At 39.4% G+C, this 18,356-nt stretch overlaps 1 protein-coding gene across 1 annotated transcript in view; it reads right to left on the minus strand.

Annotated features, from left to right (window-relative positions):
- Window positions 1-18,356, minus strand: part of LOC117810667 (CUB and sushi domain-containing protein 1-like) — a 605,880-nt gene that overhangs the window by 211,359 nt on the left and 376,165 nt on the right. The window contains 2 exon segments of the mRNA XM_034680592.1: window positions 4,895-4,972; window positions 5,859-5,971. Coding sequence (XP_034536483.1) covers window positions 4,895-4,972; window positions 5,859-5,971 — 191 coding nt within the window.

The following is an 18,356-nucleotide window of genomic DNA, read 5'->3' on the forward strand; positions in this document are numbered from 1 at the left end:
GCAAAGCACACAAGATTCCTTTTCAGAATCTACACACATGCACAAACACACATAATAAACACCATACTAATGTTAATTGCAGCAGCACATGCTTGGCTGAGCGTGTAAATCAGCTGAATTATTGATGAGGGTTTCCTTATGAGGCTAAATGCTAAGGAATGGATGAGGTATAAGCTCAGGCCTCCATGATAATTAAGAGCCTGTGTCACATGATCTGAATGCTGTTTTAGAGGCGTCGCCAGGCTGCCTAGAAATATGTCTGTTCCCCCAGACTGTGGAGAAATTTATCACTTTTGTCATTAAAATCATTGTTTTACTGCCATGTGGTCAATATAATGTTTAACTTTATTTGTATTCCCATTAGCTGCCTAAGAGGTGAAAACAATTTGTCCTGAGGCCCACATAAAAACACTACGCCTTCAGACCTCACATCTAAATCCACTAATTAAAGCCTATAAACACTAGACTTTAGCTGCACAATGTATATGAATAAAACAGGCTTTTAAAGAGTGACCTTTTAAATAACAACATATTCATTCAAATTCCTGTACAAGCAGTGCTAAGTGCAGATGTTTCATCAAGTGTAAAACTTCTGTATAGCTGAAGGTAAGCTAATCTGTCAATACTTACACAGCCACCTGAGAGATTTTCTCAAAAAGACCTGAAGGCCAAAAGAAGCCATAAAAATTCTCACCTACTGTGCATGGTTTACATCATAAAAGAAGGACTGTATTTAATAGCACCTGGAGACCTTCACTGACAGAGTCCAAAACACATCAGCACAGATATTCATATTGAATATGCAGTTCATGAAGGCCCAACATCTTTGATTATGTGCCACTTTTTACAATGTTGAACTCATTTGTAATTAAGTGGCTGTGCATCAGACTGAAGTGCATACTTGCTGCCTCTATGTACATACAATCAAAAAGCTTTCTTTAATTGTCACCAGACTACTGTTATCATTAAATATATCTAAATTAACGGAGTGAAACTTTCATCAATAAATTCGAATGAAAAGACAGTTTTTCTTCTCAGGAAATAGTCTGTTTTAGAATTGTCTGAGATGAAACAACAGTCTCCTTATTTAGACAATGATATTGTTCATCCCTTAGTAACAACACACATAATGATTCTGTCTATTTAGATTATTAACACAAAAATGAAAACCATTTATGCACTTGATTGCACCATCAATGCGTAAAATCAAACGTAGCCTTCAGCATTTGAACATAATTTCTAATTTAAGAGGAAGTTTGCACACTATTAACATTTCAGAGGTTACACAAGTTGATATAGTTCCAATATAGGCATAAGTTGTAGCTTAATTATTACACCTGACTCTTAGTAAGTTCTTCATACAACACGGTGTATCATGGCGCCTAGTTTTGAAAGATTGGAGAACTTGGAGGAACAGAGGGTTTCACTGCTTTTGTATCTGTATTATGTTCCCTGCAGTAAATTACATCCATTAGAAATGTATGAAGACTTCAATCTGTGTGTTTTCTCTGATTTCCACAAGCATTTCATCTGCACAATAATCAAGTATTACTACATTGACGTGTGTTGCAGTTTATAGTTTTAACATGCATTGTAACTGCTGTTATTGGAAAGGAAACCTTAATTTCTTCCACAGTATTTAGGCTAGTGTGGATGTTACCCTTCACTACTTAGGATGAACTTTTTGTTTCATAGTGCAAACAAGCAAAGACACAACTTAAGCTACAAACTAGCTGCTTTCAACGCTTGGTTTGGTACTTTGCAACCTAAATTAAGACACAACTTATACAAAGCTGGTGCAATGGGCCACTGATCTCTAGCAGTTAGGTTACATGACAAGAAGATTATTTCATCATAAAACTTCTCCCATAAAACTGCTAGGATTTTTTTTTATGCCTTTCCTTCCCCTCATTTTCTGTCTACTTGCATATATTGTTTTCTTGTCTTCTATCAAATATATTGCAAGCAAATATGCCTAGATTGAAAAAAAAAAACAATAATCTGCAACATAGTACTGTTGGGAGCCATTGCGCTTTGTTTTAAAATTCCTATAATGGTTCACAGAAGGCAATAATGACTGTCAGAAGAAAATAGAAAGTGAACTGTTGACTCCTGTGTCAATGTAAAATATTGTGTTGACCCATCCAACCACTTGACCCTCTTCGTCTGTGGTCTTCTTGGCCATATAAAAATGTCACATCCCTTTTTGCTTTGCCCTTGTCAGACAACACTGTGGTTGCTGGAGTGCTCTGTTGCTTGAACCTAAACATATTGTTTCAGGTCATTAGCCGAAGTATCTGTTTTTGTATAGTTAGTTTTGGAAGCATAGACTTCGTGGTTGACATTATCATTCTGATCATCAATTCAGAAAAAAATATCTTCATGCTACTTGGCTGGTTGGGTGGGTGGGTGGCCAGAATTTTCTCATATTTGCACAAAACCAGCAACAATTACAGCCTCAAAATGCAAATCAATGTCAGGAAGAGCTCTGACATATAGTCATGATTTGTATTCAAATCTCTCCTCTTGTTTTGCATAATTTTAAAAGTACAATAAGTGGCTTTCATCATGCCACAGACAAACTTGTGAATAGCAAAACACCCATTTGTATCCCACTGGAGAGAAATGTTGGATATTATGCATATGAATTGTTTGCTCCTTGCAATATTGAATGAGTAATCAGTAATTAGCGAAGAACTGAGCAAATGGAAAGGAGACAGGATAGTTAAAAACTGTGAGACAGACACTAAGGGATACTTTTTGTCTAGATTCATATTAAAATATATATTGTCCCTTCAAGTCTTTAATGTTGACTTCAGAATCACACTGTCTCTGAACTGACTATGAGTTTCAGAGTCTGGCTTTCAAAAACTCTTATACTGATGACTCAATCTGATAGAGACAGTGTGGAATCAGAAGATGTAGTGGATCCAGTTCTCAAGCTGTGGATGCAGGGGCAAACCCAACACAAAACCTCTAGATTCCACTTATCATTTGGGAATGTATAAAGCTAGAATACAGAGGCTTGAGTTGGTATTAGAAGGATGTAATAGATACAGCCAGCTGGAAACGTGTTACTATACTGCATTGAGTCCACTGTAGTCTGTGGTCAGATCCTCGCCTAACAAGGATGTAACCAAGACATACTTCCAATTTTCTTCCAAGCCAAATTAAAGAAACCCTTATGGTTGAATAATTTAATTCTGGGGTGCCTCTATTTTGTTTACAGGTCCACCATTATCAATCAATGACAAGGATACAAAGCAACACCATTTTTTTTTCTCAGGGATCTATAAAATAATAATCAATATATGATGTAACACTGGGAAAGTTTCCAGCTTTTCTCTGTACCGTTCTCTACTTCAAATCTACTTATCAGCGCTGGTCATAGACTGTATATTAAAATAGATGCCACAAGTATTTAAAGACTGTGAAGAAAAAATATTTAGAGCACTATCGACTGGCTCCTTCATGTTAACAGATGGAACACAAGTCAAACTATAGAATCAAAATACACATCACTACTTTTTTCATACATGGTTTCTGTAATTGTAGTTAGTTCTTCTAAAGCTGATTTATGTGCATGTGTTCATATTTCAGAGGAGGTGAGTTTTAATTAGCTATTTGACGTTATGAAAAAGATGACTGACTGACAGCTCTGTTGACATATGCATATTCCCAAGGACATTTCGGCATGTGACTGCAGGAGCTGGGATCAAACCACTTCCTTCCAATTGAAAAACGAGCGACACTGTAAGTTCAGTGTGTGCTTTGGTTAGTAAAAGGGTTGTGACGTCAATCCTGTGGCTACACCAGCTGATTATTTCTGCACATGCCTTAGCTCCACCAGTGTAATATGTCACCATCCATCAACATAGTATGTTGGCGACTCTGTAAGTTCAGTGTGTGCTTTGGTTAGCAAAAGGGGTGTGACGTCAATCCTGTGGCTACACTAGCTGATTATTTCTGCACATGCCTTAGCTCCACCAGTGTAATATGTCACCATCCATCAACATAGTATGTTGGCTTCACATCTCACAGTTGGTGGAGATGGAGGCATATTGCCCATATGAATATAATTAAATGGTAAAAATCATCTAATGTGTTGCTCTTCATTCAGTCTGGGTGTTTTTCCTTGAAAGCACATGGTATAAAAATTGTTTAATGTGTTTTTAAATCTGTATGGCTGCTACTTTGACCGGGTCTCTCTTGCAAACTGTATGCAGCATATTAACAAGCGCTGAAAATTGACTGTATAATCTGATCCATACTTCTGCTAGTATAACCAACAATACATATTTGATATGCTTCATGGTTTTCCAATGTTCTTTCATGCTGAAGTGAAGATAATACACCTGAATTTACTTAAATGTTCAAATTGTGCAATGTTAATATATTGTTGTTCTTTTGGCATGCTTAAAATACTGAGATTAATTCTACAGATCTACATCTATTTGCAGTTAGCTTGTTACAAAGTGGATTGTAGCTCAGTGCTGGCTGTAATTCAAATGCATACAGTCTTTGCTTCTATAAATAAGCAGTTTTGCCTTTGTAAGCACAAATAATCTCTATTTATGGAACTGCTTTCATATGGACCTCTGACACTCAGAAGGAAAGAAGAAACAGACGGAAAAAGAGAAAAGCTGAGTGTGGTACTAAGTCTTATCGCCTGGAAGGGCAACCCCTGTGAAAAACAGATTAAATCAGAGCTCCTGCCACATCAAAGATGGATGCTGGTTGCGTGTCCTTGTGTACATACAAATATGTATGTGTGTGTATGGGCGTGCAAATGTGTATGTGGAGTGACCAAATGTGCTTCGGTGTTGGTTTAAAAGGGGGCTTTCTAAATGAAATACCGCAGGAACCTCTGAACAGGCAGCAGCAGTTTACTTACAGACAGCATTTTTGTGACTGGAGTCTTTGCTGGGCATCATCTTCACCCCTCTGGACTTCAACTCTATCGCTTTTTTCACTGCAGGGAAGAAAAGAGAGGGTATTAATTTAACCATAAACAGTGCTTTATTAAAACAAACTCACTGCACATTGATTTAAGTACTTATTATGTTAATGGCTGCCATTCAGCACAATTCAACTCTTTGTGCAATACAGAAAATGCTTTTCACCCACCCACCCCCACCCCACCCCTCTCTTTAATAAAGCTCGAACAAATGCAACTCTGACAGAAACTGAAAATTAGAACAGGGAAAAGGAGGAAGGTTAAAAAACAAAGACGAGGGGACAGGAGTGGAAGGGAAAGGTGGGAGAAGAGCAGAGCAGTGGCGCATTAAGATTCATTCCATCTATTTTATCCTAAGTAGCAGCATTGCAGAGGATAACAGAAAAAATCTGTGCTACAAACCAAACTACAGTCCACTGAGAACCAGCCCTGGTACAAAAAAAAACAGCTCTCCCCCTTTCTCTCTCTCCCTCTCTGTCTCTTTTTCTCATACACACACAAACAGACAGCAACATCTCACACGGACGAGATATACAGAGGGGGAATGACATAGTGAGTATCAAGTGCATCGAACGGAGGTGGACAGACAGAACACACTGATTACAAAAAACCTACCAATTATATCTGAGCCTCCACGTGGAAACTAATGTGCTCTCTAATATAATAATAAAGTCATACATGCAGTCAATTAGATGACAAAGAAGGTCCTGCCAGGGCAGTCAGGTGGCCTCAGACTTCCATCCCTGGTAATTGCTACTCTCAATTATAGTATGATAAAACATTTTTTTCCAGTAAAGTACCATGTTTTGTGCATTCCTGCATCATACAGACACCCATATGAATAGCATACATGTGAAAAGGCAGATAAATGAAGTAATAAGACTGAAAGAATGAGATTAACCTTGATACTGAGCGCTGAATCCTTTCCTTCTGTGGTTGCTGTCTGAGGTGAAATGTATCCGAAGCCAGTTCTTGTTGGATATCACTGGTGAGGGCAGCGTTGTACCAGTCAGCCTAGAAGAGAGCAAATAAGAATTATTTATTTGAAATAAAACAACAACAGAAGTATACAAGCTGAGCCCAAACTTTAGGGCTTATATTGTGAAAGCTAATATTCACATTGTATAACTATCTGGAATGTGTCAACTTTCATAAATTTGACTTTCCTTGCTCTAACTTTTTGTTCCTCAGTGGATTGTACTACACTTTAGAGTGTAGTGTGTGTAGTGTGAATACAGCAGAGAAAAAGAGAAGGCAGGGGGGGTGATGTAACCAAACTCAAACTGTTTCTATTGCACAGCATACACCTGTGTTGCGCTGAGAGACACTCAGCTACTCTCCAGCGAATAAACTGTGTTGCATTATGTTATTGTCATTTAATGTGTGCGTGTTTCTGTATGGTCTGCATTGTTGATGAATATGACGCTGACGGAAAATAGCATCCTGTTCCACAGATGAGCACTGTTCGTCACAATCTCTTTTAACAGCACGCTCATGTATCAGTCTTATACATTTCAATCCAAGGTAGAATATAGTGTGTGTGTGTGTGTGTGTGTGTGTGTGTGTGTGTGTGTGTGTGTGTGTGTGTGTGTGTGTGTGTGTGTGTGTGTGTGTGTGTGTGTGTGTGTGTGTGTGGGTGTGTGTGTGTGTGGGTGGGTGTGGGTGGTGTGGGGGGTGTGGGTGGTGTGTGGGGGTGAGGGGGGGGGGTTGTTGGAGGAAAATGCTTCAAAATTGCTGCCATGTAATTATGGATTGCCGCATTGTAGATTGCAGCACATCCAACTGCTGCTTTGAAAAAAAGCTATGAAATTACTTGTCTCAAACAATCCTAAATACAGCATATCAAACAGCACAGAAAATAGAAGATAGCATATATAGGAGAGTGAATAACTCCATCATCTAAATTGCTTCATCTGACAGTAGATACACTGGAAAAAAGTGTCCCTAGCAGAACTTTCCAGAGACTTCAAAGTATGATTTTGATGTCACTTTGCATTGTCCTCCGAGGTGCAGAGGCTGGCTGTAATTTAAGACGGTTTTAGCTGAAAGGCAATTTGTTCCACTGGCTTTGAAAATGTGGCTGTGGGAATTGAATGAGTGATATTATCCCCCTCCCATAGTGATCACCACTGACCAGAAGCACAGCACTGTGGCTGCACAGGGCACAGTATAGCTCCAACGCCTGGGTGTGTTAAGCTGAGGGAATATTCAGCAAATGAAAGAAAATACAATTCAGATCGCACTAAAATGTCTCTTATACTGTCTGAATATATCCCAGCATATATAATAAATCAGCTCTGATTGATTGAAAATGGAAAAGAAAGCCACATTGTGGAATTGTCCAAATTATCATAAAGTGGTTGGGGATTTTGAGGAAAGGATGTATTTATTATTTTCTTAGATTCTGGGCTTAGTATACAATAGAATTAATGAAGGCAGCTGTCAAATGAATACAGAAGGAGACATAGTAAATAAAAAGAAGTGAATGGAGATAGTGGGGAAGTAAAGTGAGTTGAGTTCAAATCTTCAAAAACAGTTTCAAAGCCCCACTGCTTAGACTATGACTTGGTTGCCCATGGTAAGTCTTACATCAGCCTTAGCTGCTCTCGCGTTTCACTACCAACAGCATCCAAGTCAGCGGTACAATGAAGAATCATAATAATAAGAAAATATGGGGGAAATGGTGCACTGAGACAAAATAAAAATGGGAAGTGATGTAATCGTCTGCCTTGAAGTCAATGTTCCACCATCGTCCCCAGAGCAACAGGCACCACTGTAACTGCCCGTTAATAACGCCGCAGGTGTGTGGAGCAGATAGAGAAACACACAGGGAGGGAAGAGGAAACACAGATAAAAAAAAGAGCAGTAACATAATATGAGAAGTGGTAAAATGATATTAGGGGTGCTTGTTAAAACACATTGAGTGCTTATTACAGGAGACAATATTCTGTATCTGCAAAAGGCACAGCTTAGGAAAGTCAGGAAGCAGGAGTATGAAGACTGTCAGATGAGACAAAAGCACTAACTCTGTGTGTGTGTGTGTGTGTGTGTGTGTGTGTGTGTGTGTGTGTGTGTGTGTGTGTGTGTGTGTGTGTGTGTGTGTGTGTGTGTGCGCGTGCATAGGTGCGTGTGTTTGTGTGCACATGCCTGAAGGAATTCTAACTCAATAGTATACACTTTGAAGAAATTAAAGTACCGTAAGGTACCATTTACCAGTGACTCAGTTCATGCTCTTTATCATTACGTATATTTGAATAGACGAGTAGTGTGAAGCAGATTATACCCACGCATATTCTTATAATATGTCAGACATGAGCTTAAAACAGACTGTATAAATAATGGACGTAGTATCCGTGACGTCACTCATCTGTTCCTGAGCGCTGTTTTGAAGCCAGCGGGAGCCATATTGGTAATGCTTTACTCAACAAAGCTTGGTGTGAAGTAAAAGACAGTTCTTCTGAACTGTCGTGTTAGAAAAAAATACCCCCCCCCCCCCATACAGTGTGTGCCGATAGAGAAATTAGCTACCCAAGCATTTTTTTTTAACCAGGCTGTAAACATGTGTATTAATGCTGCAAAGATCGTCTTTTTTGAATTGGTGTCTATATGGTGTCCTGTGTTTCTTCAGCCAGGCTCGATTAGTTGCAGTTTATAACAATCCTGCATGGGCTTCATATTTTGAGACCGGAGGTTGCCGCTTGGCTTAAAAGCAGAGAAAAATCTAGAGTTTTTGATGGCAGCACATTATCCACATATGTCTGTCATGGTAACATGTATCAATTGTTTGGTTGTTTAAAGCTCCTGTGAGTAGTTTTAAGCTGATTATGAAACAGGCTGAAATTAATAACGATATATCTTTATGACCAACAAAAGCAGTCGAAACCACCAGCAATGAGACTGACTGTTTCTGTTATGTAATTCTAACTGCCTATTACCTCTCCAAGGGGGTAGGTCTCATACCAGATGATTGAAAGCATGCTGAAGAAACGGCCTGGTATTACCTTTTCAACAGCAAATATTCACAGCAAGTGATATTTTTTGCACTTAAAAGACAATAGGGGGATATTTTTTGCCATGAGAACACTATATATGTGCAGGACAAAATCAGAACATGATAAGAGGTTTTACTTCTCCCATAGGGGGTGCCAAAATCAGCACACACTTATTTCCTATGGAACAGTTTGAATTATCATGCCCTATCGCACTTTATCAACTTTCTTTCCCAGTTGTAATACTTTATTAAGTTCCTTTGTGTCTTTTCCCGCCTATGTGATTATGTCTTCTTTGTTATCCCTTGTTTCTTTCCCAGTTAATTTTTTAACACTTACTCTGATTGAAATGATAACCATGATGGGAGATTCAATATTTCATCATCTGGCACACTGTTTCATAACCATTTATTCTACGTTAATCACACACAATTCATGTTTATGAGATACTCTGTCGAAGGTTTGCCATAATAAGGTAATGCATTACAAACAGTCATTTTTTGGGAACATTTTTATCCTAATTTATATATATATATATATATATATATATATATACATATAGTGAGAAAATGTTATGCAAACTACGTACATATAATGGTGATGTAGTAACCTTGACGATTTAAAATGATGAAAATTAGCATCTGTCCCTCGTCAAAGTATGGCGTTAACCAGGCTTTTTTTTTTTTTATGTAAATGATAAAAAGAAATGGCCTGTATTTCATTCAAATTTTGATATAGTTACTTGGTAGTGTTTGGTTTATGGTTAAGAAACTGTGGCTCAGCTCTGATGGTAGGTTGTAACCAGCACACTCGTAAAAAAAAAAAAAAGAGAGAAAAACAATGTTCAGTATTACACTGGGAAATAAGTGCTGGTATCGTACTGCTGCTGCCTCAGGTCTTCTGCATTTGCAATCTGGTGGTTATGTAATCAAAGTACTATTCATAGGCGACTGTGGTGTGATGAATGTTTTGGATATGTATTTATCTCAAAGCAGAAATCAAGTCTTATTGTATACTAGATCAGATTTTTTAACAAGAGATTACATAACATCTCACCATTTGGCTCACATGATCAACATATTGATGTATTTGTGTTGTCCTATATCAAATAGTCATCCGGCTGAATTTCTACCAATCTGACTTCATCTTGAGTGAACAACTATGTACAGTTGTGCTCATAAGTTTACATACCCTGCCAGAATGTATGGTTTCTTGGGTAGTTTCTGTTGGCTTTATGATATAAAAAGAGTAAACACAGTTGTTTGATAAAAATTTTGCCTCACCCAACCCATAACCACGAGTGAAAAATAAGTTTTTCTCTTATCATTCAAATTCCCTGAAAAATGGCCAAAAAAATCACAAATTCTGCCAGGGTATGTAAACTTATGAGTACAACTGTATTTTACAAGTTAAGAGAAAATGAGAAATGTGTAAATCTTTGGCAATTAGGCTTCTGTTGTGATGTCTTTTTACTGGAGGGGGTCGATACTGAGAGCAGGATAGGATACACCCCATAGAGTCCGGACCCTGGTGGTGGTGTTGAAGGAAGGATGCAGGATGAGCTGAGGTGCTGGAGCTGGACCCGATGAGGTGGATTGCAGGTGACTGGGGCAGTGGAGGGTGGCAACAATTAAACTGACAGTGGAACAGAGGAAGCCAGATTTGAATTGATGGCAGCAGCAGGATGATTGGTCAATGGAGGTGAAGACAAATCTGGTTGGTTCAGTACTTGAAAGAGTTAACACCATAACTAGCAGATCACCAGAGCATGAAAAGACACAGTGGGTGGGAGGTGAGATAGGGAGAGGAGGTGATATAAATGGATGCTAACTTAATGACTGTGCTTACATGGACTTGTGTATCCCAGCTTTGATCATACGCTGGATAAGGCATTTACATGCACACAGAGAAATCTGGTATATCATATCCCTGTATACACGATAAATAATTGTATCCCAGTTCTGATTACTGCCTCTTATCTGCTCAAACGCCTGTGATGTTGATTTCTTACAACACAAACCACAGCAATTTTGAAATCAGAGAAAAATGAGACCACTGTGGCTTATTGTGGGCTCCCAACTATTAAATGCCAGCACTGTGGTGCAAGTATAGTGTTTCCACCTCATTTTCAGCAACGAGAGAAGATAGCAACAGCAAATATTAAACCCGTCCTCAATTCTGCCACCATGTCAAACAAGGGAGCAATGATTGAGATATGCAATTGCACAAAACCTCTTTGTCACTTCAGAAGTGAGAGTCCATCATTGCCATCACCATGTTAATTTTGCTGATACGTCACTTGACTGAGGCCACTCTTGTGCAAGTAGTCACCAATTGTCAGAAACTTGAGTAAGATGCATACATGCTGCAGTTTTCTTGTTGTCTGAGTTCTCACTGTAGCAAAATTGGGTTTCTCAAAATTGGAATAAGGCTTATCCTGGTTTCTGAAATCAGGATATGATGTTTACATGCAGACACACAAAAACAGGATACATACAGATCCGACCAGAACCGGTATACTCAAGTCGATGTGGATGCAGTTAATGAATGAAAGAGCGCAAAAGAGTCTTCCTGTTTGATCTGAGTCTCAACTTAAACAGTTTTACAACTTGATGAATGATTTATATATATATATAACTTTTTTTTTCCAACAAAATCTTTAAGAAACAATTCCAGCCAAAAGAGTGATCCAGACTGGAGTTTCCCCTAACAAACATTCCTCTGCTTATTCTGAAGAAGTATTCAACTTGAATGAACTGTGAGACTCAGCTACCCACTTACTCCATCTGACGGTTCTGGCATCTTTATGAAAGCAAGTCTACACAAATGTTTTAATTGCAGTAAAAAAAAAGACTTGTTTACTTGTTTAGGACTCACAGTATCAAAGTACTTAACATCCTAATGTTCAGTGACAATAGGCCAAACTCTATTTTTAGCCATATAAAAGCAGCACATGAGCAGCTCTCAGAATGACCCATAGATATATATTTGGCATTTAAAATAAGATAAAAGTTAACTCAAACATTTACTCATTTTGGAAAATGTTCATTAATTAAAGAAATTAAGTTAAATACAACAAACAACAATAAACAACACAAAGAAAGGAGCACTCTCTGGACTTAGTTTGGCTGCTTTCTGGGTAAGAAAACATCATAAATCACAAGAAAAAAAACAGATCACCCCATCTCTTTTTCAACAATGAAATTGGTCATGTAGAGTCACACAAACTCCCACACATCTTTGTGCCAACACCAGGCAGTGACAAAAATAGGAGAAATTGAGTTCCTTTTTTCTTTGAAGAGGCTTTCAAGTGTCATTGCAAACCATGACTTGACAAACAATGGTTGGCCCCATTATTGGCTTGATTGGCTTAACGGCTTAGATAAGGATAAGTCGGCCCTGTCGTGTGACCCAGTAAGTGCTAAAATGACAAAAGCATTTCTCCAAGCAGAACGCCAAGTTTCCAGACACTAATGGCCAGCACTGGTGGTCTTCCTCAGCAGAGAAATCTATGCTCCATTCTGTATTTCAAAAAGATTACAAGCGATAAGTCATTCCCAGAGGAGATCTTTAGTGCTTTGGAGGATTTGCTCTCATATGCCCTCTGTATTTAAATAAATGTGTTACTTTGCATATTTTGGTGTCTCCTTCCAGCTCTCTAGAGGTAAGAAATCCATTATCACTGCTTTAACAAACGTACACGGAGCTCGCTGAAAAACAGCCCGTCTTCCAGTGGCTTTTTTTAGAGTTAGCTCTTAGGTTGGGTTGAAGATAAGGCTACAAGCAGACACGTTGATATGCATAGAAGTCAAACTAAATCAGAGAAACACAGTCGTTGAGTGGAAAGGACACAAAGATAGGGAAATATGAAAACTAGAGAGAAAAATACGAAAAGATAAAAAGTGAGAGACAAGCAGCATCCCCTCCATAATTCATGGGGACTGTCCAGATGCCTGACACTGGAATGGATAAAAGGCAAGAGGTCAGAGAGGGGGAGGAGAGAGGGATGAGACATGGGACTGAACTTAAAGTAAAGGAAGAAAGGCAATGGAGGAAATGACAAATGAAGAGAAGATAGAAGTATGAGAGGAGATCAGTTAAGTTGGTGAATATAATAGACGTGAGGGGAAAAGAGGATAGACAAGAGGTAAGGAAGGACAGGTTGGAAAACAGAAGTGTGAGAGAAATTACAAGGTGAAATTAAGGATGGCTGAAAAACCTGTGGGGAGGAAAACATAGACTGATGGACGAGGAACACAGGAGAGAACGAGGAAGCTGGCAATTCACTTCAATGAACAGAAGCAGGGAGGTTAAACAAGCTGCGGCGAAGGGTTGGAAGTTAAAAAATGGGCAGGCGAGGAGTCAAGTCTAAATGAGGTTGGACATAACAAACAGCAGGTTGCAGGAGATGGAGATAAATGAGGAAACAAGTGAGGCTGGAAGGAGACAAGTGATACAGGAAATGGGACAAAACAAAGGGGAAGGAGAAACAGAGAGAGAGAGGAGAAGACGCAGAACTAACAAAAGAGAGGGGATAAGAAAAAAGAGGCAGGGGATGTTTGACACACCTGAAAGGACTAGACAATAGGGGAAGAGGGGCCAAGTCATAAAACTGAGAGAAAATGGTGATAAAGAAACTGAGTGCTTGCTCTAGCACTTCCCTATAATTAGACCACTAGCTTTTTTGGTGATGCATGACTATAACAAAGACACACATACAACTTTCTTCTGTCCACTCCACTGCTTATTGAGCCTTTTCTCTCCCTATTGGCTGCTTATGCAGCTGGCATTACATTAAAACATTTGGGTATTTTACACCGCTGCTCCTTGTGCAAGTGTGCATCTGCAGAGTGACAAAAGTGCACTATAAAAAAAAAAAAATTGGATACAAGTCAGAAAAGTTGCAAAGCACATTATCCACAACAGATAGCTGTTTATTCCAAGTGGTTAGTGCAAAACCCTGGTACACCGGTACTTTTAATCTCATAAGGCACCCACGCACTCACACAGAAAGGCACACATACAGACACCCACACACACACACATGAAAAAGACAAACGCAGAGCCAGTAAACATAATTTAAAATGTTAATGTAATAAAAAGGACAAGAGAGGTGTTTCAGAGACGAGAACAGAGAAGAAGAGAGGGCTGGCGGGGGGGGGGGGGGGGGGGCAGAAAGGAGGAGGAAAATCTGAGGCTGCAGACTGTAACAGAGGGACACAAGGCGAGGGCAAATGGGAGTAACCTTCCTTGGAACGCCTACTAAGGTCTTCCTGCAAAAAAAAGATATGCGGCTTATGTTAAATCTCATATTTATGAGGACATATGTGGGCTCTGATTTGGTAGTGGGAAAACAGGTCATCTTTAGACATTTTTAAGTACTTCTACGCCATATTGCGGAAAATATTCTATGGAAGAAGCTGTGTAGGTGTTAGGAGTCTGAGTCATCATGTTTGACCAAGGAATCAGTGGACCCTGGCACGGGTGGGCCTTATTTTTGTTTTGTTAGAGAGGAAGTTAGCAGTGACATTTGCTTGGTATTTCAGCAGTTTGCAGATGATGTTGTCCTCATCAGATTGTGGTCCCTGTTTTCCCTGGAGATATTTTCAATGTGTGATTGGCTTCATAGCTGTAATTCATTTATGAGGAGCAACTGCCTGATGATGGTGAGGTCATGAGACTTGGAGATAAGCACAAGACTGACAGCCAGATTTGTGCATTAATGCCAATGAGTAGGGAAAATGAGATACTATCACATGTTGGAATGGGATTGGCTACAAAGTGTATGAATGATGGAAGTTTTGTCAGAACAGCAGCAACTTGAAGTTGAGTGAAAGAAGTCAGTTGAGGCAGCTCTGGCATAGGGTAATGATGCCCTGCCAGCCAACTGAGAGGAGGCTCAGTGGGAAAGCCAGGCCAAGCTAGAGGTGCAACTTCTCCCACCTGGCCTGGACTCGGTATCCCTCAGAGTGAAAGAGGCTCTCACAACAATGACATTTGGGCTGCTGTTCCTACTGCGGGGCCACAGAAGGAATGGATTGTGTCCTGGTTAAATGAGTAGAAAATGACCTGGATAAGAAACTAGAAAATGGACTGATGGGAAATCAGTTTGCCACTACTGTTTTATATAGCAGCCAATAGAGTAATTAAAAATGAAAGTTTGTCTGTGAGAGACAGACAGAGACAGAGAGGAAGAGCAGACAGTCTGAGAGAGAGAGAGAGAGCAGTGGTGGCAAAAGAAGAAATAGAAGAGGTATTGTAAAATTCAGCTTATAAGACATACTTTCCACACCATTGTGTTCATATGAAGAGTGAGCTGCATCCTTTGGACTGATGGGAATGATATACCAGTATAAAAAGCAGAGAAAGGTAAAAGACGTTCTTTGCAGCATTAATAAACATGTTTACAGCCTGGTTCAAAAAACGTCTTGGCCCTACGTAGCTAATTTCTCTATCGGCACACACTGTAGGGGGGTGAATCAGTAGCTTGAAGGCTGCAAACTCCACATGAGGAACGCTATGGTACTAGAAAGAGCTATACAGCTGCACAGAAACAGCAAATATACTTAATTTGGATTTGGGCCGACGAGATTGTCATAAGTTTTGCATTTTTTATAGCAGTACAAAGTTCTATCTACAACAACCTAAACCTGCTCTAAGGAACTTTCAGTTTGTGACGCACAAAACAGGCACACGACGTTTTCCGGCATCGTGGATTAAGGAAGGAGACCTGGTTCATGGGTAATAGTTTCATCACATTATGTGTAGTGACCCTGTTACTCAATTAATGGAATAATTGGCAATTAGAGTCTTTCATTTGGTTGGAAGTCTGGGAGAGATAGTGTGGGCAGGGGTTCGTTTAATGTGAAAATTCAGAGATTCCTTCTTTGAATCAGCAAAACGAACCACTGCTTATTAAAAATCTCTGACTATCGCAGTAATGAAACATTACCCAAAACTTATAGTCTCAGCACAGGCAGCTGGGTTAAAATCAATGTGAATAATGCAGTGAGCAATAAGGAACAAAATATGATTAATCGCTGTTGGTCATGCTCTTTGGATATAATGGCCTTCAGCAGAGTAAGAATTCATTCAGTTGAAGAAATGACAGTACTAACAGTGCAGGCTTTAAGCATTAAAGTTGGTCCTGGGCTTTGAAAGAGTGGAATAAAGCAGCAGAGGAGGACAGAAAGGGGCCAGGGAGGAGTTAGAGAAGAAAGGATAGCCAGAGGGACTGCTGAAAAATGAGGAAAATAAGAGATAGAAAAACAAAGGAGGGATAAAAAGAGGGTGGTTGGGTAGAGCAGAAGAGGGGTTTAAGAGCAGAGGGGTTTAAGAGAACAACCTGCTCTAAATATTAATGAAATAAACAGAGATTATTTGGGTAATCTGAAAGAAAATCTGATCTGATTTGAAGATAACAGCTGTGACAACATCACAGATAACAGCCTTTACTCCATGCTAAGCCGTTTTTTTTAGGGTACGCTGTTTAGTTGTTCATCTTATTCAGGTCAACAAAATCCTGGTTCACACAAATAAATACATTTAACATATCGTGGAGCCTGGGAAAACACTGAAAAGTTGCCTCAGTATATCTGCAAATGTTGGTGCAACCCTGCCTACTATCCCTCAGTCAGAGCTTCTCCAGGATTTTCCAAATAATTAGGTCGTATTTACTTCCAGTTGAAATGTTCTATACATTTGCAAGATGTTGGCCCAAAATGAAAGATGGCGCCATCTCTTTCTGACATGAAGTAAAGTTTGTTTTTTGAAGAATGTGAAATGATCAGTACACAATTCATTATCTTGGTCAACAGTTCCTTTTTTATACAATATGTTGCTCTCTAACATGGCCGATGAAACAGGATGTTCTTTATGGAAAACATGGGCATATAAAAGCACTGGGAGGGACTGATGGCCTCAACTGCTTACAAAATAAGCTGATTCACCTGTTGACATTAAACATGCTAGAAAGTAGAATATACGGGAAGCACATTACATAAGCCATGCATTGTGATGAAGCCATCAGACTATGGGATGCACCAGGAACACTAATGCCTGAGGGTGAAAATCTCTTTTTCCTGACCTCATCCCTGTCATTCATTTTGTCCCCCGGATGTCTGGCTTCATTCTCCACTCCAACCTCTGTGCAGTCTTCTTTATATTCCACGAATAATCCAGGTGAAATAAAGTTCACATTGGCCAGTAACTCGACTCCCTGTCAGCCTGACCTTGCTCAGCAGGCAGATTTTTAAGCTCAACAGCCTGGCTGCTTATTTGCCTGAAAACTGGGCAAAACTGTTCCTGATATATCCAGGAAACAATTTTTCCAATCAGGAAATAAATGTTATGAGAGTTTAACAGTCAAAATTAAGATACCAGAAATGGTTAGCAGAAATGAAGTTTTGGTCCCCAGAGAAAAAAGCAGAAATGACATGACATGAGATGACCACAGTTCTAGTTTTGGTCCTAGCAAAATTATCTGTGTGTTTGTGTGTGACTCTATGTGTTTGTGTGTGACTCTGTGTGTAAAAGTGGTTGCGGTTGTACGTAACAGCTAGTCAATCTGACATTCAACCTGCCAGCAAGCAGACAGGAACATGAAACAGGAAATTGCTTTTGGGACAGCCAATCAGAAAAAGCTCTCGGTAAACAGGAAGAACCCGTCACAGTGGACCTGTCAGGTGTCAGTCATTTTCACAATGACCTGCCCACATGGCTCAGTGAAAATGTCACTCATCTCTTAATCCCACCTCTGGAGGGAAGTACTTAGGATTGTATTAGACTGTGACTGGCAGAGGGCAATTTTAGCTTTCTTTTATACAATTACTGTTTAAGGCCTGAATCAAAGTGGCTTTATTACAGGGCATCTGGATAGCAATAACAGCTATGGATAAACCATATGAATACCGTATCTCTGTTTGATTGCAATATTGCTACAATGTTACAATGTCATTTAGCAGACACTTTTATCCACAGCGACGTGCATACGAGAACAAGAACAACACAAGCAAAGATCTAGACAAGAGGAAACACGATCAGTAAGAGTAACAAAGTGCTTCAAATCAATTTGGGTGCAGGTACTGCCAAGCAGTGTAAAGGCAATGCACAAAAATTGTGACGTTTGTTGAACACAATCTCTTGTTTGACCTTTGCACCGGCACACTAATCCTCATCTTCAAAGTAAAAAAATGTAACTTTGATAACTGCTCCAGAAATACTTTGGTTCATTCACCTGTTCAGACCTAAATATGCAAGTATCCATACATCTGATAAACAATCCTTGTGGACATACATTTTGTATTATTATATAGATGAAATAAAGAAAGAACAGGGGCACTGGTTGGTGTAGCATCTTATGCACTGTATGTTATAGTCCTTATTGCAGTGGCCCCTGGCTCAACTCCCAG

The sequence above is a fragment of the Notolabrus celidotus genome, chromosome 3 (assembly GCF_009762535.1).
Source record: "Notolabrus celidotus isolate fNotCel1 chromosome 3, fNotCel1.pri, whole genome shotgun sequence".
Classification (NCBI taxonomy): domain Eukaryota; kingdom Metazoa; phylum Chordata; class Actinopteri; order Labriformes; family Labridae; genus Notolabrus; species Notolabrus celidotus.